Source organism: Nicotiana sylvestris, chromosome 6 (genome assembly GCF_000393655.2).
Source record: "Nicotiana sylvestris chromosome 6, ASM39365v2, whole genome shotgun sequence".
Classification (NCBI taxonomy): Eukaryota; Viridiplantae; Streptophyta; class Magnoliopsida; order Solanales; family Solanaceae; genus Nicotiana; species Nicotiana sylvestris.
This window is the reverse complement of record NC_091062.1, coordinates 18,761,212-18,789,128: the sequence shown is the minus strand read 5'-3', so window position 1 is coordinate 18,789,128 and position 27,917 is coordinate 18,761,212. Positions and strand designations below refer to the sequence as shown.

At 35.8% G+C, this 27,917-nt stretch overlaps 3 protein-coding genes across 32 annotated transcripts; 1 reads left to right on the top strand and 2 right to left on the bottom strand.

The window, feature by feature from the left end:
- Nucleotides 1-269: 269 nt before the first annotated feature.
- On the bottom strand, nt 270-9,126 carry LOC104215418 (protein-tyrosine-phosphatase IBR5-like). Its single transcript, XM_009765217.2, has 5 exons — nt 8,737-9,126; nt 3,476-3,575; nt 1,787-1,844; nt 1,330-1,436; nt 270-866 (listed from the first exon to the last, which is right to left on the bottom strand). Exons 1-5 carry the CDS (start codon nt 8,968-8,970, stop codon nt 553-555), a joined length of 813 nt encoding a protein of 270 aa, XP_009763519.1. The 5' UTR covers nt 8,971-9,126; the 3' UTR covers nt 270-552.
- Nucleotides 9,127-9,233: 107 nt separating this feature from the next.
- LOC104215416 (uncharacterized) lies at nt 9,234-23,935 on the top strand. 30 transcript variants are annotated; one of them, XM_070147912.1, is made up of 16 exons: nt 9,236-9,437; nt 11,390-11,692; nt 11,822-11,868; nt 11,987-12,049; nt 16,638-16,666; nt 17,451-17,480; nt 17,581-17,615; nt 18,687-18,851; nt 19,234-19,445; nt 19,521-19,636; nt 19,734-19,843; nt 19,947-20,114; nt 21,189-21,274; nt 23,094-23,196; nt 23,507-23,588; nt 23,695-23,935. In XM_070147912.1, the coding sequence occupies exons 2-8, from the start codon at nt 11,620-11,622 to the stop codon at nt 18,758-18,760; spliced, it is 351 nt and encodes a 116-aa protein (XP_070004013.1). In that variant the 5' UTR covers nt 9,236-9,437; nt 11,390-11,619; the 3' UTR covers nt 18,761-18,851; nt 19,234-19,445; nt 19,521-19,636; nt 19,734-19,843; nt 19,947-20,114; nt 21,189-21,274; nt 23,094-23,196; nt 23,507-23,588; nt 23,695-23,935. The 30 variants fall into 30 exon arrangements, with proteins under 30 accessions (XP_070003992.1, XP_070004000.1, XP_070004019.1 ...); XM_070147906.1 differs by adding an exon at nt 22,898-22,945 and having other exon boundaries at nt 23,057-23,588; XM_070147903.1 differs by adding an exon at nt 22,898-22,945 and having other exon boundaries at nt 21,189-21,321; nt 23,057-23,588.
- Nucleotides 23,936-27,051: 3,116 nt separating this feature from the next.
- Nucleotides 27,052-27,699, bottom strand: LOC138870326 (uncharacterized). The gene has a single exon (XM_070148122.1). The coding sequence runs from the start codon at nt 27,697-27,699 to the stop codon at nt 27,052-27,054; it is 648 nt and encodes a 215-aa protein (XP_070004223.1).
- Nucleotides 27,700-27,917: the final 218 nt, after the last annotated feature.

Sequence of the window (27,917 nt, the reverse complement as noted above, 5' to 3'; positions counted from 1 at the left end):
AATTTCTTCCTTTTTGCAATACAAGAGCAAAAGTTGGGAGCCAAAGTCTTTTGATGTATTTATACTGGGGCTTGTTTTCACTCTGGAAAGATTGGTTTTTGGACATCCACCATCAATGATTATTACCGTTCACAATGTTCTGGTTGAGTAGGTTTTGGAGTCTTAACTATACTTAACACAAACATGAGAAGCAGCTTCTCAGCAGGAGACTTGGTATAAAAGGAAAATGTTAACAAATTTCACCTACTTTTGCCGTAATTTAACAGTCATTTTCTACACAAAATCTATTAGTAAGGACCCACACGAAAACAGGCTTTAATATCTCGTACAGATTAGGCAAGAGTTACTTGGATTTCCTGAATAACGAGTCCATTTGATGGCACATTAAGTTACAGGGATGTCCAACTCTACATCTAGTGATGTATACAGCACTTACTCCCACTTTACATCCAAACTTCTGAAAAACTTGGTCTCTTGGCGTCAGCAACTGGCATAACTTTCTGAATACTCGTTGAAGTTGAGGACTTTTCACAAGGCAAAAGGCATGCAGTATCACGAACCATCCATGGAAATGTCGCTACCATTTGGATTTTGATTGGCACTCAAAGGGCTTTGTGAGACGTTGCCCTGATTATGAGCAGCACCAAAAGTGAATTCCTGTGGAGGAATGTCAAAAGCAGGACGGGCAAAAAGTGAAGGAGCACTAGAATTATTGAAGGCTGGAGGAGGAATGGGGTCGCTAGGCTTTGGGAAGCCAAAGTTGAAGGATGTCACAGGAGAAGGGAAGGCTGGCATGACGGGGCAGGGCTGGTTCTCAAGTGACGCCAAGATCTTTTGCTCGTACTCCTGTAGCTGTTGGTAGACCTCTGTAGAGGTAAAGAAAAGAAGGCGTCAGAGAGACGCAAAGCTAGAAGTAAACTTTTTAACTAATATCAGTTTCAAAGAGCAGCCACAGCCCAAGTGAAGAAAGAAAGGTTTTGTGAGCTGGCAACTCACCAACACAAAGGTTAACGGGCTCTGATCTTCTAATTCTAGAAGTCACTACATAATGACTTAACTCTATTAGCTTGGTCACAGTTTATATCACCAACGATGCACTAATGTTGTGCAGTTTTTCCCATCCCTATTTTTTCAATTTACCATTCGAGTATGAAAATAGCATCCAAAATCAAGATCAACTATCTGACCTCTTTAACTATATGGATACCAGGGTTTGTCATCTCACAGATTTGCATTTCTCAGAATGTGTAGAGTTAGTACCTTAATATTTTCGCTTTTCAACTGTATGTAAAAGAAGAAATCCTTATAAAGATAGCAGAGTATGTAGACCTTGAGTTAGGTCAACAGAAGGTCTTCGCTCTTTCACCCACTGAAGGCTCTGTGCAAGGTTCCATCTTCTACTTTTCATCAAATAAGCGATTACAATGGCTGCCGACCTATCAAAAAAGCACAAGTCTATGAGTTCTATATATAAAAACCTTGCACAAACCAAAATGGTGGTTTCTGCATGAACAATCAATTGAAAGCCACTCCAGAAAACTGCTGTAACAGTTTACTGCATTTATCATTCTCAGTGAGAAATATTATGTTTTAGCACTAAAGGTTGTTTAAGTTTCTGAGAGGAAGCTGAAAAAAGAGCACAAGTTTAACATCTATACCTTAATTGTGGAAAACCCACAAAGGGAGAACAAGAGAATGGAGGAGAAAAGGATAAAGCACAAACACGAAAGGAAAAAGGCAAAATGTAATGAGGCTTATGTGAAAAATTGATAATCAATCTCCTTACCTGTTTTTGCCTAACATACAGTGCACAAGAACACGAGCCCTATCCTTTTCACATTGTTCTGCGCAAAAAGAAATATTCTCAGATTAGCCAGCACAATGCCTCCAACAAAACATGAAAGAACACTGGAGAACAAGCTTGAGGTCATAAGCATGATATCTACTGTAGCAGTCAAGGCCGACGGTGTCTTCGTTAGTAATGATGCAACAGCTAGAGACATGTAAACGGAGGCTTCAGTTGAAACATATTAAATGCTGTCATGTAGAAATACATGTATAAAGAACCTTACTAGAATGTTTTTAAAAAAAAAAAGAAAAACAAGATCGCCTTTCCAGGTGAACCTGTTGTAAACAAATCTGTGATAATCAAACATTACATGGCTCAACATTCAACTAGAGAAAGCTACCATTCAATGTCCAGCAGAGAACAAAACTCAATCTAATACATTTATATAGCAGTTTAACTCGCTATGGTTTTTTGTACCTTCAGAGGCAGAGGAAGATGAACTAAAGAGGCAAAGCAGTAAAACACAAAGAAGAAGGCTGTAGATGAGGAAGTGAACTCAGAAGCTGGTTCACAATCTCATGGAAAGCAAGAGGCCATACCTTCGCGGGGTGGCTTGGTTTGTGAGTAAGGGATAATAATTCCGGGATAAAATACGGAATTATTTTATCCTGTGTTTGGTTGAACTTTTGATTTTGGGATTAGTCGGAATTATTTATACCATAATTGTTATATTATTTCTATCCATATGGTGAAGAATACTCCACTAAACAACACTACAGCCTAAATATCACATTTTGCAATATCAACAAAATTGTTTGTTGATAGATTATTAGTTTGTATAAATAATAAGCTTCAAAGCCTAACGTATCCACAAGATAAGTGTCGTAGACACACAAACGTTAAAATGGATGTGTGATCATACAAGATTATAAATAATCACATTCAGCATAAAATGCAAGTAGCACCAGTGATGGATTAAATGAGAGAATGTCCCTTAAGATGATCAGGTCATGTCCTATGTCGACCTGCAGATGCACTGGCACCAGTCCATATAAGTAAAATCTTGGAGATTGAAGGAGTTAAAAGGGAACGAGGTAGGCCTAAAATCACATGGAATGAAATTATCTATAGACCTACAACATCTTGGATTCATGCAGAGCTAACAAAGATAGGGACAAATGAAAGGAAAAGATCTATATAGACTACCAATTATTTGGGATAAGATTTTATTCATCTCAGTACATTACTTTAGGTCCACTGTTTGCTAAGATTCTTATAGTCTTGTCCGCTATTTATGTGCCAGGAAAAAATGTAGAATGCTTCTAGTGCTACACAGCTAGAGAAACTAATAATTTATAATATTGAACAAAGACACGCTTAATTGGAATGACGTAGACAATAATGATTCATATGACGGACCCCAACTTACTTGGGATTGAGAAATAATAGTATGCATTATTAGTTTGTTCACACAAATCAGTCCTCACTCCATAATTTCCAATGAACGAGGCACCTTAAGAGGATTGCAACAGCAAATAATTGACCAAACTAAAGAACTACTTTAAAGAGAAGGGTCTCATAGAGATCCCTACCTTTTCATTTAAAAAAACAAAAGAAATGTCTCATAGATCTCCAAATCAAGATTAGATGTGCTAGGTTCAACAAAGTAAAGAGAATGATACTCACCTAAGAATTGGATAGCATCATCAAATGGCAAATTTTGGTCATCTTGAAGGCAGTGATAAGTGAACGAATTTTTATAAAGATTCTGACAAGCAGGTACTGTCTGACATAGAAAAAATAAAAAAGTGAATACTCAGTGTCAACAATCAAGAACATGGGCCACAAAGAGCACATGGAAGTCATGTCAATGAATGATTTCTCAAGTACCAGAAAGAAAAAAGAACCATCTAATACGATTCAAGAGAAAAGTATATACTTTCCACTATGGTTTTATGGATCCAAAAGTACATATATCTAGTTCATTTATCCGAGTCCATACAAAGGAGCAAAATACCATACAAATAAATATAGAAAGAAAGAAATGTCCTTAGTGAGACCAGCATCATTTATCTTGGGAAAATGTTAAAATATGTGACATTGCTAAAATCTAAACACTTGTCATATTCGTGTTTTTACAAGAAAATGGGACATAGGAAAAATGGAAACACAAACATCCCCTCTTCCCAACCCTGCCCTCCACCACTGGGAAAAATCTCTCTGCATGTGTATATGTGTTGTGTCTCTGTCACGAGCCAAAGAATCCTTTACATTCCCCCCGCCCTGTCAAACCCTTTTCTTTCTCTTTTGAGAACGAGAACAAACGAACACTACAGAAGGGGCACGTTCTTAAATCCCTCACATTCTTTCATATGGTCTCCTCTTATAGATAGTCTAAAGTACAATAGCTTCTTTTTGTTTACCCATCCGTTCATCCATCTTCTAGTATCAAATTTAAAGAATGAGGGGAGTTGCCTAATCAAATAAAAAATAACAAATAAAATGATAAGAGTCACTCCCCCAGGTAAATAGAAAGATCACAAGTTCTTAAAAAAACAGATCATCTATATAGCCCATAGGATTTCCAAGGTCTCCTTTCGCACTGCTTCTATCTCCCACTGTAGAGTATCATTTAGCAAAACATTCGAAACCCCTCCCCCTTATTCCTCGAGTCTAGTCCAAAGAATGACATGAATTTGGCAAAGAAACCCTCTCCAAGACAGGTACTGTCAACATTCAACATAACTGTGTTTTCTAACATTTCGTCCATGTTGAAGAGGCATATCCCTAACCATGTTTTCCACTTCATAAAGTTTAAGACCAATTACAAGTGAACATTAGAATGGCAAGAGGAGAACTAGAATATTTCAGTTTGTTCTAGATGGTAAATATCTTCTCACCATTGTATTGCATTATAAATAAATTAGAGAAAAACAGCCATGTGTAGTAGAATGAGTAGGGAAGTAAATTAGCAATGTACCTTTTTGCGACGTTTCAGTCACATCTAACAGTCTAATCCCTAGATAACGCAGCTCAACTCAGTTGAGAATATAAAAAACCTCATCAGGTTCTAGTTGTTATGTGATATAAATATTCAACTGCTAAGTTGCCTAAGGGATTGCAGACTTCGCACCCAAGGGTGTGAGCATGATTCGGATCCAACAGGGGGAAAAAAGCTAATTGATTCCTTTGCATCTACTAAGCCTTGGTGGCTACAATTACCCAATATCTTTAATGGTGAGAGGATGCAAGTGCTCGGTAGAACAGTCGAGGTGTATGCAAGTTGTCTTGGAATTTCCATTATATATATGAAAAAATGGAACTGCAAACTTCACCTTTTCCTTCATTAATTAGTAATGCAAGATAGCTAATCAAGATCCCCAATCAATAATGACATGGGAGAGAATGACTAATAACAAGGGCCCTCTAACCATGATATGTTGGGAGTTCGAGTCACCAAGAGAGCAAAGTGGAGAAGGTTATTGCCAGGATCTTAGGTAGGGAGTTTGATTTAGTGCTAGGTTACCATATAATTAAATAAATAAAAGTGGAAAAAAGGTTCTCAATCAATAATGTGCAGACAGATAAAAACAGGATACACTACAGCTGGTCAAGCACTCAACCTAAAAAGGAATTATGCTCTTCTTCTTTTTTCTGAAATGGATCTTCTTTTCTCCTTTTTTGGTAAGTTAAAAATTATTTAATGAATAAAATGAAGGTGCAAAAAACAAAATCCAAGCTAATATGATATGACTTTTTTTTTTTTTGTGATAAAGAAAGTAGATTCATTGAATGGCATCAAGAAGATGCAGCGATAACAAAAGTAGAGAGCTAGCTCCATACAAGATGTTCTGATAGGGGCTGGGAGCGAGCCAAAAAAGAGTAGATTAGAGAGACTAGACTATACTAGAGTGAGAGCGCTCACAAAATCTGAGAAGACAGTAGACCTATTTAAATAGGACTGGTTGGTCCAACGATAGAGACTGAGCTGATATGTTATGACCTATGAGGGCATTTATCTCCCTTCCCGTTTTGGCTATTCAGAGATAACAGCAACTCCACTCTTACAAGATTGTACCTTATGTCACCATACTCCATAAGTACAAGCACACTCACATGTTACAGCCGTGACAATCACTGCTAAAGTTACAGAGACAACTTTAGCAAGTTCATACTATCTTGATCACTTCTATAACCCTTGGTATGTTTGGCACATTATTGACTCATGACCTTTTGCCTCCAGACAAATAATGCATTTGAAGATGGTCCAATAGAAAATTTTATTATACAAGTACATTAAATATTGAACTTTTCTCATGCACATGCTTAGACACGAGCTTAAGAAGATCTAATCCAATTAAGCAGCATTGTTTCCCTCAAACCTCCTGTCATCAAATACTGATGACCACTAAAAAGGGTTTTTAGCAATCATAACTGATAACTGAGGATTTGAAGAACTATGAACTATAAATTACAGATCAATCAAGCCACCATGCATTCTCACAAGCATAAACCTACAAAGAGAACTCCCAAACACTCACCTAGCACTGGCTGCATCGTCTCACACTTGCATCCTTCCTTTTCTGGCTAAGTGGCAAATACTAAAAGTTTTGTTCTTTTTATATAAGTGGTAAACAATATAAGATAACAAAGAACCATATCCACAGATCCTTTCCTAGAGAAAAGGCCGGTATTGAAATGTAATATGTGCTTTGCTAAACAGACTAATCCCTGGTTATATCTGCAATTTTAGCATTTTCTTCAAAGGGTTACAGTATCTTTTATGAAGTAGTTTGGTACAAATTGTATTGACACTAAAAATCAGTGCTAGTTAGTACCTCATTTAAGATGAGGGTACATTTGCAAATTCACAAAGATAAGAAGGAAAGAAACTAAATGCTCAAGTAAGAGAGGACCCCATTTGCTTCTCTTCTGCACCTAGCTGACAGCATGTTTATTGTACATAATAGCCCCCTATGAGACAATCTTTCCGCACCTGCACTATTCATATCCTCTACTCCTTCAAGAAGTATCCTTATAAGAAGAAAAAGCCATCTTGCACCTAAGGGTATGGCCTAGTAGTCAATAAAGTGGCTGAGAACCATGAGGTCCGAGCGGAGGCAAAAAACACTAGGTGATTTCTTCCCATCTATCCAAGCCTTGGTGGATAGAGTTACCTGGAACCTGTTGGTAGTGGGAAGTGGCGGGTATCCCGTGGAATTAGTCGAGGTGTGCCAAGTTAGCCCAGACACCACGGTTATAAAAAAAAAAAGAGTTACCTGGAACCTGTTGGTGGTGGGAAGTGGCAGGTATCACGTGGAATTAGTCAAGGTGCGCACAAGTTGGCCCAGACACCACGGTTATTAAAAAAGAAAAGGGGGAAGGCCATCTTTAAGGTTAAAATCACTACCCTAATTTCTTGCAAGTTTAAAGCACCTAAGGCAAAGCTAGGCTTGAAACTTGTGAATGATTATCTAGACAGTACTAACCAGTAAGGAAGATTTCTTACATGATTCAAACAAACGCATTGATAAGTATTGAAAAACAAAAGTGATAAACTCAATTCCTAGCCCCTCTCCCATCTCATCACTAGATCCTGTGTGAGTGACTCGTGGAAAGTGTAAGTGATGCTTGCTTCTTTTTTTCTTTTCTTTTTTTGATAACCACGGTGTTCGGGTCAGTTGGCGTGCGCCTTGACTAATTCCACGGGATACCAACTACCGCCCACCAGCAACAGGTACCAGGTAACTCTATCCACTAGGCTTGAATAGATGGGATTCACCTAGTATTTTTTGTCTCTCTTGAGAATTGAACATGAGATCTCATGGTTTTAACCCACTTCATTGATTACTAGGCCACACCCTTGGGCCTTGGGTGCTTAAGTAATGTTTGCTTCTTCGTTAATCAAAATATGGCGAAAGCTCTCCCTTTTCTAAATTCAAAAAAGTAAAAGGTACTATCTGACCAGGAAATTCAGGTACATTCCCATCCTATCGGAGGCAAATCCAGTAGATCCAGCATATTAAGCAGGTGAAGTTTGCAACCAATGCTTATAAGCCGACTATATGTGTGTATAAAAAGTTTAACCAAAGTTTAATAGGTAATAATTCAGACACTGCCTTTAAATCCACCTCTATATCCAGCTCTCTTTAGACAAAGTATTAAGGAGTTAAGCCATCAAGTTGAGTGATTTCATATCTTAAAAAGCTAATGCAAGAAATACTAACTAGATCCCAAAATCCCTCAATCACAGGCACGCACTTTTGATCAGAGAAAAAATTCCCAAGCAGAACAAGTCTACTGATTGCTACTTCACCCAACACACTGTTAAATCTTTCAACTTTTGCTCCCAAAGCAATCTAACTATTCAATCAACAGACTAAGCCTTGGGTTCTTTTAATATGAATTTTGTTCATCCCTTATGCTCTATTTAGTTCCGTTACACTCCAAAACCAACTCAACTCAAGGAATCAAATAATCATGGCGCAAAACCACATTAGTTGGCGACTTGGGGTCGACTAGATGAATCCTCCTGACCGACTCTATTTAATTCCATTTCATTCCAAAAGGATCTATAACAACATCCCTATATAACAGTCATTCACTATATAAACCAAGTTTTCTTGAATAATATATGTCCTCTTTAACAGCATTTCACTATAACATCCAGAAAACATCGGAACAAACACGGTTGCGGCTGTTATAGGGAGGTTTGACTGTATTCACAGGAATCCAAGAAATAGCAAAAGACAGAAAACAATAATAAATAGTAATGAGTTTAAATACTATGTAAACATTTTTTATACTATCAGGTTACTTATAAGGTACACTTTTGATAAGCATTAATTGATAATCAAATAAACATGCAATTGATAATCAGTATATATAACTTAAATCCAATACTGACAAATTTATTGAGGACAAATTAGTAAAAGAATACTACTAACATTGAGAATACGAGAAATCCCAAAAGTTTTGAGAAGCTCAGCACGAGAAGCATTATCATAGCTACCCAAAAATAGAAACTCAGGCAAGATCTCAGAAGGGAACGCACTGAGTTGAATCCCCTTTTCAGAAACAGCAGGCATTCGGTGTCCACAGATCCCACAAACTTCGCCTTCCTCATATTTGTGATAATGCCCACAAACACCACATGGATTTTCCCTTTCCCTTTTCCTCATAATATTGATTGATTTGTTGTGTGAACTAATTAGAACGAATGACCTATAGATAAGTAAAATAATTGATTTGAAGTGAAGTCGGTTTTTGTGGATTTTTTATGGCGAAAGTATAAAGATCTTTGCCCAGTGTGCTTTTGGGTGATTTTGACTTGTATAGGTTTCTATTTATATTACTTTACTACTATTATAGAAGCTAGCTTTGGGGTAGTAAGGGTATTTTCGGAATAGCATTTCGCTTTATGGACACGTGCTATCTCTGAATTTTTCCATCTCTGCCACGTTTTAGCAGAGGTACAGCTGCCGCTATGCAAAAGCCCAAAGCCACAGAATTCCGAAGAAGATCCACACTTCCACTGTTTCTCTTCATTTTGATTACTTTATCAACTCATCTCCTATTTCCCTCAAATCTCTCTTTCGATCTTTTCTCTTACGGCTCAATTTGTGCGTTTCGTGGACATAGTTATCAGGTTAGTTATGTTTTACCTGGAATTTGAATTTCGATTCTTTTTACTCAACTTTTGTGTATTTCTCTGATAATAAGGGTCTTATATGTGTTTGACAAAAAATCTTCAATGAATCACACTTTCTATGAAGAATAGTTTGATGATTTTTATTTTGGGTAATTTTGATTTTATTTTGGGTAAACGATGTGCCGAGCAGTAATAGATTTTTGAGGTTCTTGTGTCTAGTATTTGGTTAAATGGGAATTCTATTTTGATCTTTTTATAGTTTGTTCTGCTTTTTCAAGTTTGCTCTTGTGTCGATTTCTTTGATAGGTTTTAGCATAGTTCCCTATGGAAAATTGGATATGTTGTGACGAATTTGTTATGCATATGTTGTTTGACTTCTTCAGTAGTATATATTCTGCTTTTATATGTATTGTTATTGCCATGCTTTTGATTTTTTTTAATGTGAACATGTGTGACTGTAGGTGATATACCATAAGCTTTTCCCTTTAACAATAAACTTGGAAGATTTGGTATTGATAACTTCTACAAGTAGACTGCTAAGCATATATACATATACAATACATATATAAATATGTGTCTGTGTATGTATGTATGTATGTATATTTAATAGGATACTTGGTTAGGGGAATGAAATACTTTACTTATTTTCTGCTCCGAATGATTCCGGCTACTTTAATGGAAATTACAGAAGGTTTTCATGCTTTATATCGTTGAACTGGAAGTTGTGACTCTATTTTAGCTTAAAGTATCGTTGGAATTCATTTATTCCTCCCAGACCATGAGGGATAATCTTTATGATGTGATGAATGTGGTCTTAAAATCAATGCTAAATTCTTCTCCCCCTGTTTGTCTTACTGCTATTAGAACAATAAAAGGGATGAGTTTAGAATTGTATCCACATGAACAAGATAAACAGTGTCACATGCTTATTGCGTTGCTATTTTAGGCACCTGCAGATAAACACTTTCTACTGCAGTATTGACCTTTGATTTTAGCTTCCTTTATTCCACCTTGATGATTAAAAGATTTTAAACAAACATAATTTTTATGAAAAGTATCATCAGGATTTTTGAATCAACACGTAAGCTAAAGAATTTGAAGTTGTACTTGGCCTGTTGGTCATGAAATCATGATAAAAGGCACGTGTACATCATAGAAAGCTAATTACACCGGATGATTATAGCTGGCCCTTCTGGCCAATACGCTGAATATAGCAAAAAAACATGGGAATTCTCCATAATACCGTTACGATCGGGAAGCATGACAAGCTAGCACGACGACGCAAAGCTCCTTACTTTTTTGTTCTTGAGATTGTCTCATCAGTTTTTTGTTCTTCTATGTACTACTACACATTAATTGGTTGTTATATCTTGCTATCCAATCATTCGTCCACGTAAGCACGGCAAAGCCTAGCCGAAGTGGTGAACACCTTCAATTCTATAACTCTATAATTTTGTGATGTAGATCTGAACACTAACAATGTATATCTGATTATCGACTATCCTAAAAAATGTTTAGTCTTGCATTGGAAATCTAATTTCATATTTTTCGTGCCTTAGATGTCACGGTGAGTGAGATGCCTACAAATTGATATCATATTGTACAATCAGTTATATTTAGTAGTAAATTAGTTAATTAGGTGTCACGGTGAGTGAGATGCCTACTGATTGACATCATATTGTACAATCAGTTATATTTAGTGTGCAATCTGATAAGTTGATAAACGTTGTTGAATGGGATAACATAGGCAACATATACAGTGAGCGAAAATTCAATGTATGGTGATAGGTTATAAATATTTGTCCTTCATATTAACAGGGTTTAATTTAATCTCTATGTTTGTTCGTCTTATCATTAACATAATCGAGTTGCCTAACGAGAAAGCCTAAGACTTAAAATTGATATATGGCAAGTTACTACACCTTTTGATCTTTATTTTTCTGATGTAGGTTTGTACTGTGATTAGAATAGTGACATTTGTAAAACTCAAGTTCTCTTAACAATGGATCCTCATCAAACAAAAAAACGTCCTTGCATAACGGCAAAAGCTTATGACAAGAATGCCAACGACGTGAAGTATACAGCAATATGACCATGGCTGAAAAGAATGCGCTTCTGCTGCAACGACGTCTAAAAAAAAGAGAGACAACAACTAATCGTCTTCTCGCAAGTAAAACTTATGTCAATCTTGTTGAACCAGCATCTGTCAAGTAATTTTGCTGCTGGAGCCTCTTGTTCTCTGCCAAAAACAGGTTAGAACATTAAATTCACTATATGTCTTTTCCCACATATATATATGTATATACACACACATATGAGTGCGCATGTGAAACAGTTATGCCCATTTGGTTCTCATGTTTGTTAAAAAAAAATTCTTGCAGCAACCAATGAATGTGAAGTTTGTACGCCACCCGCTGTGCTTCACAAGGTGAAAAATGTGTTGTGCCCTTTTCATGTCTTTGAAAAAGGAAATCATGTAACCTTGATCACTGACAATTCTACATCTGTTGTGCTCACGTGTTTAATCCATAATCGTATTGCATCAGGTTCTACATCAGGCACTTCAAATGAGTCAAGTGCTATATCCTTTGAGCCGATTTTGGTTGACGGTTAGTATGAACATAACATATCATTTCTACTTTTTTGGTGTTTCATAATATTTTCCACTCCTTAAGTCTATTTGGAGTATGCAGGTCATGTAAAGAATATGAAAAAATTGACTAATGTTGGTTATGAAAAAAAGAGAAATATGCTAATAATATCCGATTATGCTCTGACTATGTTCCACTTAAAAAAGTGCCAAATTGTGAATTCTGCTCGGCAAAAAAATTTCAGTATGAACCGCCTTCGTTTTGTTGTGCTAACGGTACAGTTAAGTTGACTTATCATAAAATGCCACCTGCACTGAGAAATTTATATCTAGGATCTTCTGCAAAATCCAAGCACTTCCAGACGTATATTAGAACGTATAATAATATGTTTGCTTTTAGCTCGCTTGGTGTCAGTTACGATAAAGATCTAGCCAAAAGAAACCGTGGTATATACACATTCAGAGTTCAAGGTCAAATGTATCACTTTATAGATGATTTATATCCTGCACAGAGAAGGCCAAAAAATTTGCAGTTGTATTTTTATGATAATGACAATGAGATTGCAAATAGAATGGGTTGCTCTGATAAAATAGATGAATTGATAGTGAGGGAATTGATAGACACACTGAAAGATAATCCATATTCTATATTTTTACGAGCTTTATCTGAGATTTCGAACTTACAGAACTATCACATCGCACTTAAATGTAACTCTGGTTTGGATCAACGAATATTTAACTTGCCCAGTACTACTGAGGTTGCAACAATATGGTTTCATGAGAATGATGTTGGTGCTATTCATGTACCGCACATTCAAATTTATACTCATAGCAATAGAACGCAAAGAGTGAACTACTATTTTAGCTGTTATGATCCTTTATAGTATCCTTTACTATTTCCATATGGCCAAAGTGGGTGGCATTGTGGCATTAGAAAGTTTCATGGGGAAGAAAATATGCCTAAAAATTATGCTTTGTCTGATTTGGAACAACTACCAAATATAAAAACTTTCACCTCTGTTGACGGATATCTTGATATGGAAGATCAAGTTATGCAAAAAGGGAAACGAAAGAGAGATACAGTTTCAGTTCGTGAATACTACAGTTACAAGCTCTAGATGAGAAACGATGATGAAGATGAACTTCTACATACAGGTAGATTACTTCAACAGTATTCGGTTGATGAATATATAAAATTGGAGACTCAAAGATTGGATTTTGTTTTCTTCAATCAAGATTTGTTCAGAATGGATATGTTAAATGGACTTCTTGATATTTTAAGACTTGGTGAACGAGATGCTTCTAATGTTGGAAAACAAACATTTCTGCCAAATTCATTTATAGGAGGGCCTAGAGATATGCGTCAACGTTATATGGACGCTATTGCATTAGTGCAGTATTTTGGAAAGCCTGATTTATTTGTAACGATGACATGTAACCCAACTTGGCCAGAAATTGAGGAACATTTAGCACTTAGCGATGAGGCACAAAATAGACCTGATTTGATTAGTCGCGTATTTAGGGCCAAGATAGAAGAGCTGAAGACGGATATTCTAAAACGAAATATCTTTGGAAAAGTTGTTGCTTTTATGTGCACCGTTGAGTTTCAAAAACGAGGTTTACCTCATGCTCATTTTCTTATTATATTACAGAATGACTATAAATTGTTGACAACTGAAGCATACGATGAAATAATTAGAGCAGAATTACCAGATGCTAATGCAGACTCAGATTTGCGTAAGCTTGTTCTTAAGCATATGATGCACGGTCCCTGTGGTAGTTTAGACCCAACAAATTTCTGTATGAGGAAAAAAATAGGTTCTTGCAAGTTCAAATATCCAAAAATGTTTGCTGATCAAACATCAAAAGGAAATGATTCTTATCCAATTTATAGAAGACGAAACACAGGTGAAGTTGTGAAAGTAAGAGGTCATGACTTAGATAACTCTTGGGTCGTCTCATACAACCCATATTTATTCGGTAAATTCAATTGTCACATAAATGTTGAAGTTTGCTCTGATATCAAAGTTGTGAAGTACCTTTATAAGTACATCTGTAAAGGACATGACAAAATTGCATTTTCTGTACAGAATAATGATGCGAATATAGAAATAGATGAGGTAAATGAATATCGGTCTGCTAGATGGGTATCACCTCCGGAAGCTGTATGGCGTCTCTTTCGTTTTCCTATTAACGAAATGTCTCCGAATGTTTATCGTCTTCAGCTGCATCTTGATGGACAACTTGTTTCTTTCAAGAAAAAATATGGATATAAATACGATTGTAAACAATCCCATGATTAAAAAAACTATGTTGATCGAGTTCTTCTATATGAACAAAACGAATGAGAATGCCATGAAGCTGAACTTATTGTACAGAGAATTTCCTAAATACTTTGTGTGGTCCTCCAGCGACAAAATTTGGGCACTTCGACAGCGTCGTTGTACTGTTGGTCGCGTTGTAACATGTCATCCAACAGAAGGAAAACGATATTATCTTAGATTATTATTGATGCATGTGCGTGGGCCGACATCGTACGAGAATCTTCATATGGTAAATGGAGAACCTTGTAGTTCATTTAGAGAATCTGTGGAAAAAAGAGGATTATTACAGTGTGATAACAGTTTAACGGAATGCATGTCTGAAGCAACAAGTTATCAAATGCCATATAGTTTAAGGCGTTTGTTTGCTACATTATTGGTACACTGCAACCCTACCAATCCAAGAGAACTATGGGAGCAGTTTGAAGAGTCTATGTCTGAAGATTATAAAGTGTTATAGACTATTGAAACAAAAGAAATCCGATATCAAGTTCTGAACCATATCAATGATATTTTGCATTCTATGGGTCACAATGTAAATGAATATCAACTCATTCCACAAACTATTAGGACTTCCGCAGCAGCGAAAGAAGCAAAAGAGATTCACTTTGAAAGAACTATTACTGTAAGTGAAGACGAGGTACAATTGCATGAGAGACTAAATAAAAATCAACTGACAGCATATGATGTAATTATCAATAGAGTATTTTCTAACAAAGCAGGCGCATTTTTCATTGACGGTCCAGGAGGAACTGGGAAAATTTTCTTATACCGTGCTTTACTAGCAACTGTATGGTCTATGGGATATATCGCTTTGGCAACTGCGACTTCTGGTGTTGCTACTTCTATTCTCCCTGGTGGGCGTACTGCACATTCACGCTTTAAAATTCCTATTGATATTAACGAGAATGTCAGCTGCAATATTAGTAAACAAAGCGCACTCGCGAGTTTAATTCGCGATGCAAAAGTGATTGTATGGGATGAGGCATCTATGGCAAATAAAAGAATGCTAGAAGTTTTTGATTTGCTACTAAAAGATCCTATGGATACACATTTTATTCGGTGGGAAAGTAGTTGTTTTTGGGGGTGATTTTAGACAAATTCTTCCCGTTGTGAGAAATGGAAAAAAGGAAGATTTTATTAATCAAAGTTTGTTATATTGCAGCATTTGGGCCAAGCTAGAAAAAATACAATTATGTGAGAATATGAGAGCAAAAACAGATCCGGCATTTTGTGATTATTTTCTAAGAATTGGGAATGGACAAGAACGTCTTAACGCAACAAACAACATTGAAGTACCAAATTCTTTAATTGTGCCTTTCACAAGTGAAAGAGAATCTTTAGATAAACTATTCACAATAACATATCCATATTTGAATTCATCTGGTTATGACGCTTCTTGTACAGACTCCCGTGTAATTTGACAACAAAAAATAATTTTGTCGATGAAATCAACGATATGCTTATTACTCAATTTTCAGGAAAAGCAAGAACATTTGTTGGTATTGATGAGACCATTGAATCTGACAATCAATCACAATTTGAAGATCTATTGCATACTTTAAACCCTACAGGTTTGCCTCCGTATATATTATCTTTGAAAAAGAATTGTCCAATTATGTTATTACGAAACTTAAATCCATATGAAGGTTTATGTAATGGCACGCGATTAAACTGTTGTGAATTTAAAACGCATGTTCTAAGTGCTAAGATTGCAGCAGGTGATTTCAAGAATACGCATGTATTTATTCCAAGAATACCATTATTATCATCAAATAATGAAAAATTACCTGTTCAATTCAAGAGAACACAATTTCCAGTAAGATTGTGCTTTGCTATGACTATAAATAAAGCGCAGGGTCAAACATTGTATTTTGTGGGAATTTATTTGTGTGAACCTGTATTTTCCCACGGCCAACTTTATGTTGCCTTATCTAGAGCAAAGAGTTCGAACTGTGTGAAATTGTTGATTCGACCTCCCACCCCGACTAGCGATGATGATCATTCTACCTGTAACATAGTTTACGAAGGCAATCATGTGATGTTTCTTACTACAAGATGATTCTCTAAGTCTTTTGTTCTGGACTGGATAATTCCTCAGTGGATTATACTTCGTTTACATCTCTAAATGTTAACCAACAAGTATTTTCATCTTCCATTTGTTTTCATCTTGATCTCTATCTAATAGAATATGATTGCTTTTTTGGTGAAGAGTTATTGAATTATTCATTTATGTAATTTTTTATTTCTCTATCTGCTTCGCTAATTCTCTCCTTTTTCTTCTAGGATTGTTGTTGCCTGAGATCCCCATTTAGGTTTGTTTTCCATGCTTCCTAGCTTTTTTGACTTTTACGTTCTCCATTGGTACCGCTTCTAAGTAAGCTTTGCGGTTAATTACTACAAATTGAATTATCTATAAAAACTTTGAAGTTTCAAAGTTGCAATTACAAAATTGCATCATATATCTATAGAAGATTTTAATGGAAATACCAACATATCTAATATCTTACTTTCATGGTGTTTTACATCTACATTTGGAGTGGCTTCTGTTTTTCTTTTACTTTGTTCTTCCAGTTATATAACCTTATTCATTCTTTAGTGTTTACCTAAAATAAAACAGTGTTAAACAAGACTGATGAATGGTTGTACGATGAATTACTAACCTTGCTAGGACATTCTGCGGTCATTGAAAATTATAACTGGTGACAATTAATTAATCATTCTACGATTGTTCCTGGTGCAAGATGGAGGGCTAATATATTTTTATTGGAATGTTGCATATAGGTAAAGCATATTACATTACTGTAGCATGATGTTTTTAGGTGGTGTTCTAAAATTTTTTGCTTTCTCTTTAGAGAAATATAATATGTACATGATGATAAATCTAATATTTGGAAAAGCCAAAAAGAAAAAGAGAGCAAAACAAATGCATTCCGAAAGCAAACGCAAGCCTGATATGTCTACAAATCTGTATGTTTCATTTCTTTCGCTACTTGCTACTTCTCAATTTCGCCAACATCTGTTTTGACTCTTTAAGTCTCCTCTCTGGTGGATCTATGAAAAATTAGCACTAAACTTCTCCATGATTTTTCCTTGCAGTTGGTGTGCCAGTCAAGAAAAACTTTCCAGGTTTGCTTCTCCGACATTTCAACAAATTTTGCCGTTCTTTGATTAAAATATTTTAAGATTTATTATAACTGACTTGACACACTTTCTTATTATCCTAAAGTCTAATCATTGGAGCTTTTCTGTCACGTGGAAAAGGTATGAAATTGCATTTGCAGGTAGTATAAAATTAACCTATATTTTTTTAGCAAATGAGCTATTACATTGTTTGATAAATGCTATTGATGTTATCTTTGAATAGGTCATCAAGCAATATTGAGTTATCGATCAGTTTTTTTTGTTGCAAATGTGAGAAAATAAGAAGATGATATGTTACTATTAGAATGTGAAATGAATATGATAAGCCAACTTTTGAAAGAATTTTCATTTTACATGATTGAATGGATATTCATATTTTCCTCCTTTAATTTGTTGGACTTTGTGTTTTTTATTTTGCCTGGTATAACGATTAAGCTCTATTCTCCTACTGTTTGCTAACTCAACTGCTTTTAGAATTTTGGACAGAAATTACATAAAATTTTGGTACTTTTACTTCATTTATTTTATTTGTGTAAAAGAAAAGGCCAAAGCTAAAAAATGTGTTGTTGGCTACTCAAAAATACCACATTCTGTTAAGTCGAAAGATTTCAGCTGTAGTTGTTGGGGCAAAATGTAAACCTATATTCCACCCGAAAAGGAAAGAACTTTACATCAATTAATTTTGCCTATCCAGAAGTTTGTGACTACTTGCATGTGCATATTAGATGAGGGAATACAGACATGAATATGGTAGGTATTTGATAAAACAAAAACACCCGAACAAACAAGGTAACATTAATGATATAGTAAAAAATAGATTTATATATATTATTCTCCCTATAGAGTACTACATTTACTATTTTACAAAGGAAAATAAGTAGTATATTCATCTTTAAAAAAAAATTTAACCCCAAAAATAATATTTTTTTGTTAAATTAATCATTTTTATGTAGATGAGCAAATAAAGTTGTATTATTAATATGATCATTAAGGGAATAAGTAAGTTGATGGCTCTTTTATAATGAAATATTGCAAAAAATTTCTTTTAATGTTTCTTGTTCACTCTATAGATGTTTGGAGTACCCAGGTTTCGAAGTTTAATCACCACTAAATGTTCTTACAGTTTAATTTAACTGAGAATATACTACTGACAAATATACTTCTGACTCCAATATTATTACTGTAGTGTAGAAACACTTAGTGATGACATAACAGTTGTACGAAGGGATCACGAACACAGATTTCAAACCAAGAAAGGAGAATAAGAAATGATACAGCTCGAGAAGAAACCAAGAGAAAACAAATAACTCTTCAAGAAGACACAGCCTGACAAGAAACGATCAGAGCAAAGACAAGGTAAGTGTTTTTCCGCTATCTAGAGAGATTTACAATGTGATATGCTCATTGAAAATTGGCACATATGCTTACACTTTTTATTTACTTTATTTCACTAGCTTTTTCTTCTACTGATGTGTAAAGGATATGCCTCCATCTCTGATAGAATCCAACACTAAAATATAGTTGTTTCATTACAAGGTCCACAATTGAATACAAGTAACTGTCATCTAATTCCATTATGTGCTAAATACATGCATGATAACGTACTTGAAATGTCATTATTCAAAATTTGTTTATTTAATCCGGCCAAGTGATTCCATCTTTACTACTCAGAGATCTATTTTGTTTTAAGTTATTACCATATAGGCCTAATAAGTATATCTTTTTCCTTTGCGAACAGGTCAAGTCTATCACAAGTTTATCTTCCCAAAACTATTTGACAAACTTTTTGCACACATGAAATATTGAAGAGGGGTTCCTTTGCGAGCAGGTCAAGTCTATCACGAGTTTATCTTCCCAAAACTATTTGACAAACTTTTTGCACACATGAAATATTGAAGAGGGGTTCCTTTGCGAGCAGGTCAAGTCTATCACGAGTTTATCTTTGCCCAGGTTTGTCATTTATGGCAAAAGGACTTTCTAACTGTATGAGAAAAGATTGCTTAACAGATGCAACCCTTGCATCAGGCACTGGCGACTATCCTCTGACAACTATCCTGAAGAAAACATTCTGAATACATTAGAACTAAGTGACCGGGTTGGTCCCAATACCGGGTATATAAGCAGTGACTTCAAATCCAGAGGTATGCAGGGTTGTTCATATTTCCCCATTTGCTAATAGATTATCAATGCATCTTCCATATCATCTTCAGTTCCTGAGATGCTTTTCCAATTATGAAGCTTTGAGGTTCTCCTTGGCCATATCGACACTTGCAAAGAAGTTAGTCAAGCGCATGATTGAGAGGAGCTCTAACTCTGTTGGAATTTCTATCCACCTTCGCTTTGAGGAGGTACAATCTCTCTTCTTAGTTCTGCTTGCAAAGGATTTTCTGGAAGTCCATTGACACTGTTGATCTACAATCTAATGATGCAAACTCCAACTTACATGTGAAGGACATGATAGCCTTTTCATGTTGTATTTATGATGGAGGAGTGGTTGAAAAGTCACAAATGGATGTGGTACGTGAGAAGGGATGGAGGAAGAAGTTCAAACAAAAATATCGTGTTATTGCACCTGCTGTCAACCGCATAAATGGAAAATGTCCTATGACCCCTGTAGAGGTTAGAATTTATTTTTATCTGTTTCCCTTCAAATAAAATTGGGCTTCCTATCAGGAGAAAGAAAATGGATGTATCAGTATTACACTACCTAAGTGACATCCTGATCTAACTGTTTTATTTCTCCTCAGGGGAAAAGCTAAATTTTATAGGCTGAATGCAGCTCTTACGTCTTTAGTGGTAAAAGCGAAAATATTACACCAACTTGCTGTATTTCAGCTTTGAACACCAGCCAATTCTCAATTAGAAATACATTGTATAATTGACAAGCTTCCAGAGTAGATCTGGAAGAAATTATTTGTTATACTTGGAGCGTCTACTACAAATTGCTACAAGTCAAAATTGCATTTTAGAAACAGCGAAATGTTAGAGGCTGACATTTCATCTTAGTGCACTCTTTTGCTGAATGTATCTTTTAGGAGGCCTAGGTCTCTATGAGGTTTGATGGGACACATGCCAATGTTGACCTTCCGAGGAGTCAACAAATTGTGAATCATATTTAGTTTCTCTGCCTCAAACACTATGTGTTTCTTCGCAATGATCTTTCTTGATGAATAAAGGCTGGGGTTAGGATAGATACAGGGAGTAAATGTATCTTTCTCTCCTTTTTTTTGGTATTTTTCTAACTACTCTGGTAATCGAAAGAGGTGAATATATTATTGGTATAACTTGTAGAAGCTTTATGTCTAGGAGAACAGCTTGTAGAAGTTTAGGCTGTCAAAACCTATTCGAAGTGGAAATGGATGGTCTATATTATATATGATTAACTCCCTTTTTTTGGTTTATTGGCCTCAAAAAATGACTTCTATTTCCTGCTATTATTGCAGTCATAATCTACCATATGGTAGTCGTATATATAAATGAGGATGTGAGTTCAAAAGGGCATTAATATATGATTTTTTTGTTTCTAAGATAATCTTACAGATGAATGCATCTCACAAGTTTATTCACAGCTCTCTTAATTGTTAATAATTATTGCACATAGTTTTTGTGGGTGTTAGATATCCCTGAGTTTATTTGAGCAGATTGTACACTCTTATGTGAATCATTAACACGCTTAATTCATCTTCATAGCAGAGTAGAAGACGCTCAGCTGACTGACAAATTACTAGAGGCCATTTTAGTGCGTGCAACAGTACCAACATGAAAAGCTGGATGGATAGGTGAAGACAGTGCGCATGTTGCTAAATACTGTTAGAATCACATTTATGTATGTAGTTATGACAGTTAAATACAATCTCTCTTTAGCCTATAGTACTTACAAAACCTTTAGGTATACAAAAACCTTTTCCATAACATGTTTCTTTTCGATGGTCCATGATAGATTTAAGTACCTATATAGCTTTATTAACAAAAATACTAAATAGTCGTTCGGCCCGGGCATAGCCCGGGCATACCCTCACTAGTACTATTATAGAAACAGCTAGCGAGAGGAGCTTGGGGTCGTAGGGGTAGTTTGGGAATTTCAAATATTTTAGCTTTCTACACACGTGTTACCTTCGATTTCGGTTCATACTGCTGTTTCTTCGGATTTTCATACCTTTCTCAGTTCCTCTTCAAGTTATCTTTGTCTCTTCTGGTCTTTCCTCTTGCGGCTCTGAAACTTTTATCAGGTTAGTTATGTTTTGCTGGATTTTCTTTTCCTTCACTTCAACTTCTGTGTATTTCCTCGAGAATAAGGGCAAAATTTTACAATGAATCAAATTTACTACTTGATTTTTATTACTGTCTTCAGATTTAATTTCTTGGTTCGCTTGGGTGAAGAATAATCTGGTAATTTTGATTTTGGGTAATTTTGATGGCATTCTATTTTCATCTCTCTGTAATTTGTTTTGCTTCTTCAAGTTTGCCCACAAGTTTAATTGGTACAAATCCTTGATAAGTCTCACTTTCCTTAAATCATCCAAAGTTTTGCCCTCTCTTGAATCTTCTTATTTTTTCTTCAACTTGTTCCTGAAAAAAATTTAAAGAAAGGAATTTCAGAAGACATGATGTTATAGTTGTGACAATTTAAAAGTATACAATAAAGGAAACACAATAAAGGAAAACGGAGCAAAAGTGCAATGCACCTGTTGAGACCTTTGTTACTATAATTGTGAGAATGAAGGAAAAGAGTAAACAAGAAGCCGGTATATGGATGGTCTGAAGTGGTCGATGTAGTGAACTGCGACCCCTTTATGTTCATACAGAACATCGTATCTACTTCTCAACTTTCTTTTCCCCTAAATATTAGTACATACTTTCAATTACAAATATTGTTAGTATCTTAAGTCAAACCGCATTGATAAAATCATATGAAAATGAACAAGTAAACTTAAGAATTAATTGGTTTCTGCTGCTTTGCTTTTACTTTTCACTTGACTTTGTTTCTCCTCTCAATTATATTCGTTATTTGTCTTGTTATCCTCTTTGTTCTCAGAATATGCTTGTAGACTAATGAATTAACAAAGAGAGTTGTATATTAAATCAGTTTGCTCTCTTTTGTATTTCTATCCTTTAAGTCTATGTTCTTTTTGTGTATTTAAGCGTTACTTTTTTGTTCTTGAGATTGTCTCATCAGTTTTTTTCTTCTTCTATGTACCTACTACACATTAATTGGTTGTTACATCTTGCTATCCAAACAATATTTCAGTTTCTTTTGTTCTGGATAGTTCTCATCCGTGAAGCAATCAAATGGATACTTTACACTGACATCTTTTCTTGGATAATAAGTAACAACGTCTACTTCCCAAGTAATAATAATGGTTTCCACTAACTAAGCCTATTCTTGGTCTTACTTATGTCAGAACATGTACTTGGTGGAAGTATATCACTCATTTTAACACAGCTGTTAGGTGCTCATTCATGAACTAATCTTCTCTTTTGTTGACAAAAGCAAGCAATTTAAAATCTACTTCAAACTGTAGCTCAGTTTTAGTTAAGATTTCTTCTTTTATGTGTCTCAGACTTTGGAACAGCTAAGCTAGCTTCTCATGGGTACAGGAGAACAGCTTGCAGAAGTTTAGGCTGGCAAAACCTGTTCTTTCCATTGGTGGAATCCTACAAGTGGAGCTCTTACGCAGAGTTCAAAGACAAGAAATGGATGGTCTATATTATATATGGCTAACTCCCTCTTTTGGTTTATTGGCCTCGAAAAATGACTTATATTTCCTGCTATTAATGCAGTCATAGTCTACCATATGGTAGTCGTATATATAAATGAGGATGTGAGTTCAAAAGAGCATTAATATATTATTTTTGTGTTTCTAAGATAATCTTACAGATACATCTCACAAGTTTATCCACGGCTCTCTAAGTTGCATGTAGTTTTTGTGGGTGTTGGATATCATTGAGTTTATTTGAGCAGATTATACACTCTTATGTGAATCATTAACACGCTTAATTCATCTTCATAGCAGAGTAGAAGACGCTCAGCTGACTGACAAACTACTAGAGGCCACTTCAGTGCCTGCAACAGTTGGATAATACGAAACAAAAGTAAATTAAAATTTAAGTATTTTAAGTGGGTTATGGTAATCTCATCAGGGGGTAGCAATATGCTCGATCTCCTAACCATGCTTTTTCTCTCTTTCTCCTTCTGCAGAGAAATCATTTTTGGTGCACTGCAAGAAGCGTATGCTCATGAAGTTGGAGGAGAAATTCAAGAAGGAAAAAAGAGTGCTGGATGGATAGGTGAAGACAATGAGCATGTTGCTAAATACTGTTAAAATCACATTTTTGTATGTAGTTATAACTGTTAAATACAATCTCCCTTTAGCCTGTAGTACTTTGCTTTATAAAGCATCCTAACAAAACCTTCAAGTATACAAAAACATATTCCATAACATGTTTTTTTATGCCCCAGCATAGATTTAAGTACCTATATAGCTCTAAATAGTCGTTGGGCCCGGGCATAGCCCGGCGTACCCTCACTAGTAGATATCGGTAGTAATAAGTGAGTACAGTTTTTGGACGGAATTTCGACGGAGAGAGAGAGATCAGCACGTGATAGGTTGCAATTGCATAGACCGTAGCCAGTAGGTTCTAGTAGATGATATGGATAGATTCCTAGCACTAATGTTAATATATTTGGGATATTTGTATCTTTTTTTATACTTTGTTATCAGTATTATCGAGATTAGAAAAATAACTCTAATCTCTCTACCCTAGGGTAGGGGTAAGGTCTGCGTATATACTATCCTCCCCAGACCCCACTAAGTGGGATTATATTGGGTTGTTGTTGTTGCTGTTGTAAAAATAACTCTAATATAAAATTTGGATTTTTTGTGTGCAAATTTTCCAAGAAAACTCATAGCCGCTATCTTTCTGGCAAGCATTGGGTAACCTGCTCACTGTGCAATAGCTCGCAAATCACACATGAGATATAAACTGCGCTAGCAAACCCGGTGCGACCAACTCTAACTGAGAAGACTGCTGGTGAGGGGAAAATAATTCTGATATAAGATTTGGTATTATTTATATATGTTTGGTTGATATTTTGTAGGTACGAGGAATATAGCTTATTGACTAGAACCGTTAATTTGGCATTGGTTTGCGCGGCCGACCTAGTCTAGTCCTTCATGATAAGGTTGGACTAAGAATTTTTGAGCCTATTTAGATTGAGACCTTTTAGTTAGGTTCAAGTAAGTTCGTTGGCCCTTGAGGCTTGATTTGAATGAAAGGATGTAAGGAACTAAAAGTAACTAGAACAGGAGCTCAAACTCTACTTACAACACATTGAGGTCCATTTGAGGAGCTTGTTCTAACTTTTAATGGATAGAATATGGGGCATTTGCATCTATACCCGCTTTTTGGGTCACGTTTTAACTTGTGCCCGCTTTGCAAAAAAAATTACAAGCGTACCCACTTTTTCGCGTAACTTCAGCATACGGGGCTAAAGTAGCAAAGGCAATCACGCAAAACTTCAGCATTCTAGTAGACGGGCCTAAAGTAAACCAAGTGTACTGAAGTTTTTGTTTGTAATTGCTGAACTTAAGCATAGTAGATGAAGTTTTGTTCTCTATTTGTTGAAGTTTTTGTTTGTAATAGCTGAACTTAAGCATAGTAGTTGAAGTTTTGTTCTCTATTTGCTGAAATTTTTATTTGTAACTGCTGAACTTAAGCATAGTAGCTGAAGTTTTATTCTCTATTTGCTGAAGTTTTTGTTTGTAATTGCACTAAATAAGATAAAGTTTTTTGTTCTGGATTCATTAGTTTTGTCATTAAGCTTTTTCAAAAACTTCAGCACTAAATAAGCTGAAGCTTTTTTGTCCTGGATTCACTAGTTTTGTCATAAAGCTTTTTCAAAAACTTCAGCACTAAATAAGCTGAAGCTTTTTTGTCCTGAGAAGATGCTGAAGTTATTTAGTTCATTTGTAAAAATTTCAGTACTATATAAGCTGAAATTTTTGAAAAAACTTTCTAACATACTAGATAAATAATCAGATTGTCAACAGTATCTAAATCATAAATTTTGAAAACAATGAACGTGAAAAGAACAGAATTATCATGAAAAGAATCACTAAGTGTGACCTTAAACTTCACGTACGTGGAAATATTCACAAATTATTGTCTACTAACTTACGTAATTATTTATAATTTATTTTTAAATAATCTGATAAACATACTTATGGCAATAATCCCGTGAACTGATGTTTCATAGCAGCAGAAGAAAGAAGAAGAAAGAATAAGAAGAAGAAGAAAGAAGAAGAAGAAGAAGAAAGAAGAAGAAGAAGAAGAAAAAGAAGAAGCAACAGAAGAAGAAGAAGAAGAAGAAGAAGAAGAAGAAGAAGGAAGAAGAAGAAAATGAATAAGGAGAAGGAGGAGCAAAAAAGGGGTTGAAGTTGTTTAAAAAGTGAGTATAAGTTAAAACTTTTTAAAAAAATGGGTATAGGTTAAATGGGGGCGACCAAATAGGGCGCCCCTCTACTTCTTTGAGATTAGACGGGATACTTACTGGGTACATATTGTTTATGTACTCATACTACACTTCTGTACTTAATTGTACATGATCTGAGGCAGGTACATCTGGTTACCAGTCCGGTGCGCGCCCCTAAGTTAGTGACTGAGACTTCCACAGTGAGCTGATTTCCTTCCTATGCCGTTCAGCAGCCGAATGGAGTCTTTCTTTACTTTTGTTGTTTTTTCTATCCCATACAGTAGGATAGAGATATCCTTTTGTATATTCTACTAGATGCCCATACTTGTGACACCAGGTCTTGGCACACACATTGGTAGACTTATATTTTTGGGTTGTATAACTATGTCATTTACATTATTGATTGCTTCTGGCTTAAAATCCAAATTGGAGTATTTATTTCACTTATTTTTGATAAAAGTGACATAAGAATTTAGTAATGTTTCCGCGTTGGCTTGCCTGGCTATGGTGTTGGGCGCCTTCATGACCTATTATGCAAATGGGTCGTGACACACTTGTCTCATAAAGTTCTCCCCCTAAACACGACTCTCAAACACTATAGCTACATTGTGGATGCTGCTGAATTAGAAGGAAGGATCCTCAATTTATAGAAGTCCAAACATTTTCCTACAAGAAAAAGGACTAGCCAAGTATATGAGAATTATAATTTCCTTCTATAAAAAGGAAAATCCAATTAAGGTAATTATATTTCCCTTTCCTTCAACAAATAGGAAAACCAAATATGGTATGGAAATTATGGCAAACACCTAACAATTCTCCCCTTGGCCAGAATTTTCTGATAAAATAAACTTGATCCACCTTCTTCACATGGCCTTCAACAGGTCGCATCTCTAAATCTCCACCACAAAGTTTGTCTCAAACGACCACCCTTGACAAAGATAAAAAGCAGCCTTTAGTGCCTTAGCTCTTTTTATCCTTGTTTCCAGAAATCCAAACAAGCCAACCTTCAAATTATGGACAAACAGGTTCATTTCTTTCTGCTTGTCTGGCTTGTTTAGACCTCTGGCATTCCAAAAGCCTATGCTATCCATTTGGGTTGGGGTTTCCCCCACCCTTCCCTAGTTTAGGACCCCTATCAGCTTTACCTTCCCCAGGGCAGGGAGGCTTAGCTATCCCAGTGTTGTTATTACTTTGATCCCCTAGTGCAGCAAATGAGTTTCTAGTGTCACTTTGTGGTTCCCTTATTACTATTCCTCTTCTTTCGAACCCCCTCCTGTAGTAGTATTTGTCTTGCCTTAGTCTTACTACCTGCTTCCCTGCTCTTTGTTGGAATTTTTCCTCTATGATTTCTTTCCCTTCTGCCTGCTTGTTGTTTACTGTTTGTTCTCCATTTGTTTTCTTGGATTCACCATCCTTTACTTCTTCTCCTTGTTCCTCTGCCGTGCTGTTTTGCTCCTCTTTTATCTGCTTCCTGCATTCCTTCAATTCATGTCCATAGTTTTTGCATTTTGTACACAGTACTGGTTTCCACTCAAATTCAATTTCTTGTTCTACAATCTGTCCATGTTCATTTTCAAACATCACTGTATCAAGGAATTCCATATTGATTGGCACTTCCACTAATACTCTAGCATAGGTCATTCTTTCCTTCATGGTAGTTGCCTTGTCTGATTTCAGCGGGTTTCCAACCATTCCAGCTATTTTGGCTAGAGCTTGTTTTCCCCAGTACATCACATTTAGCCCAGGAGTCTGATCCACACTGGTATGTTGTCCATGATTTTCTTTTTCAGTTCAATATCCTGCTGCCATGGCTTAACAATGACTGGCTTTCTATCGAACATCTAGACTCCTTCCTCAACCACTTTCATTCTACTCTCAACTGTGTGGAATCTGACTAGGAACACACCTCGTTGAACTTGTGCTACTAGGTCAAGTCCCAATTTCCCCCC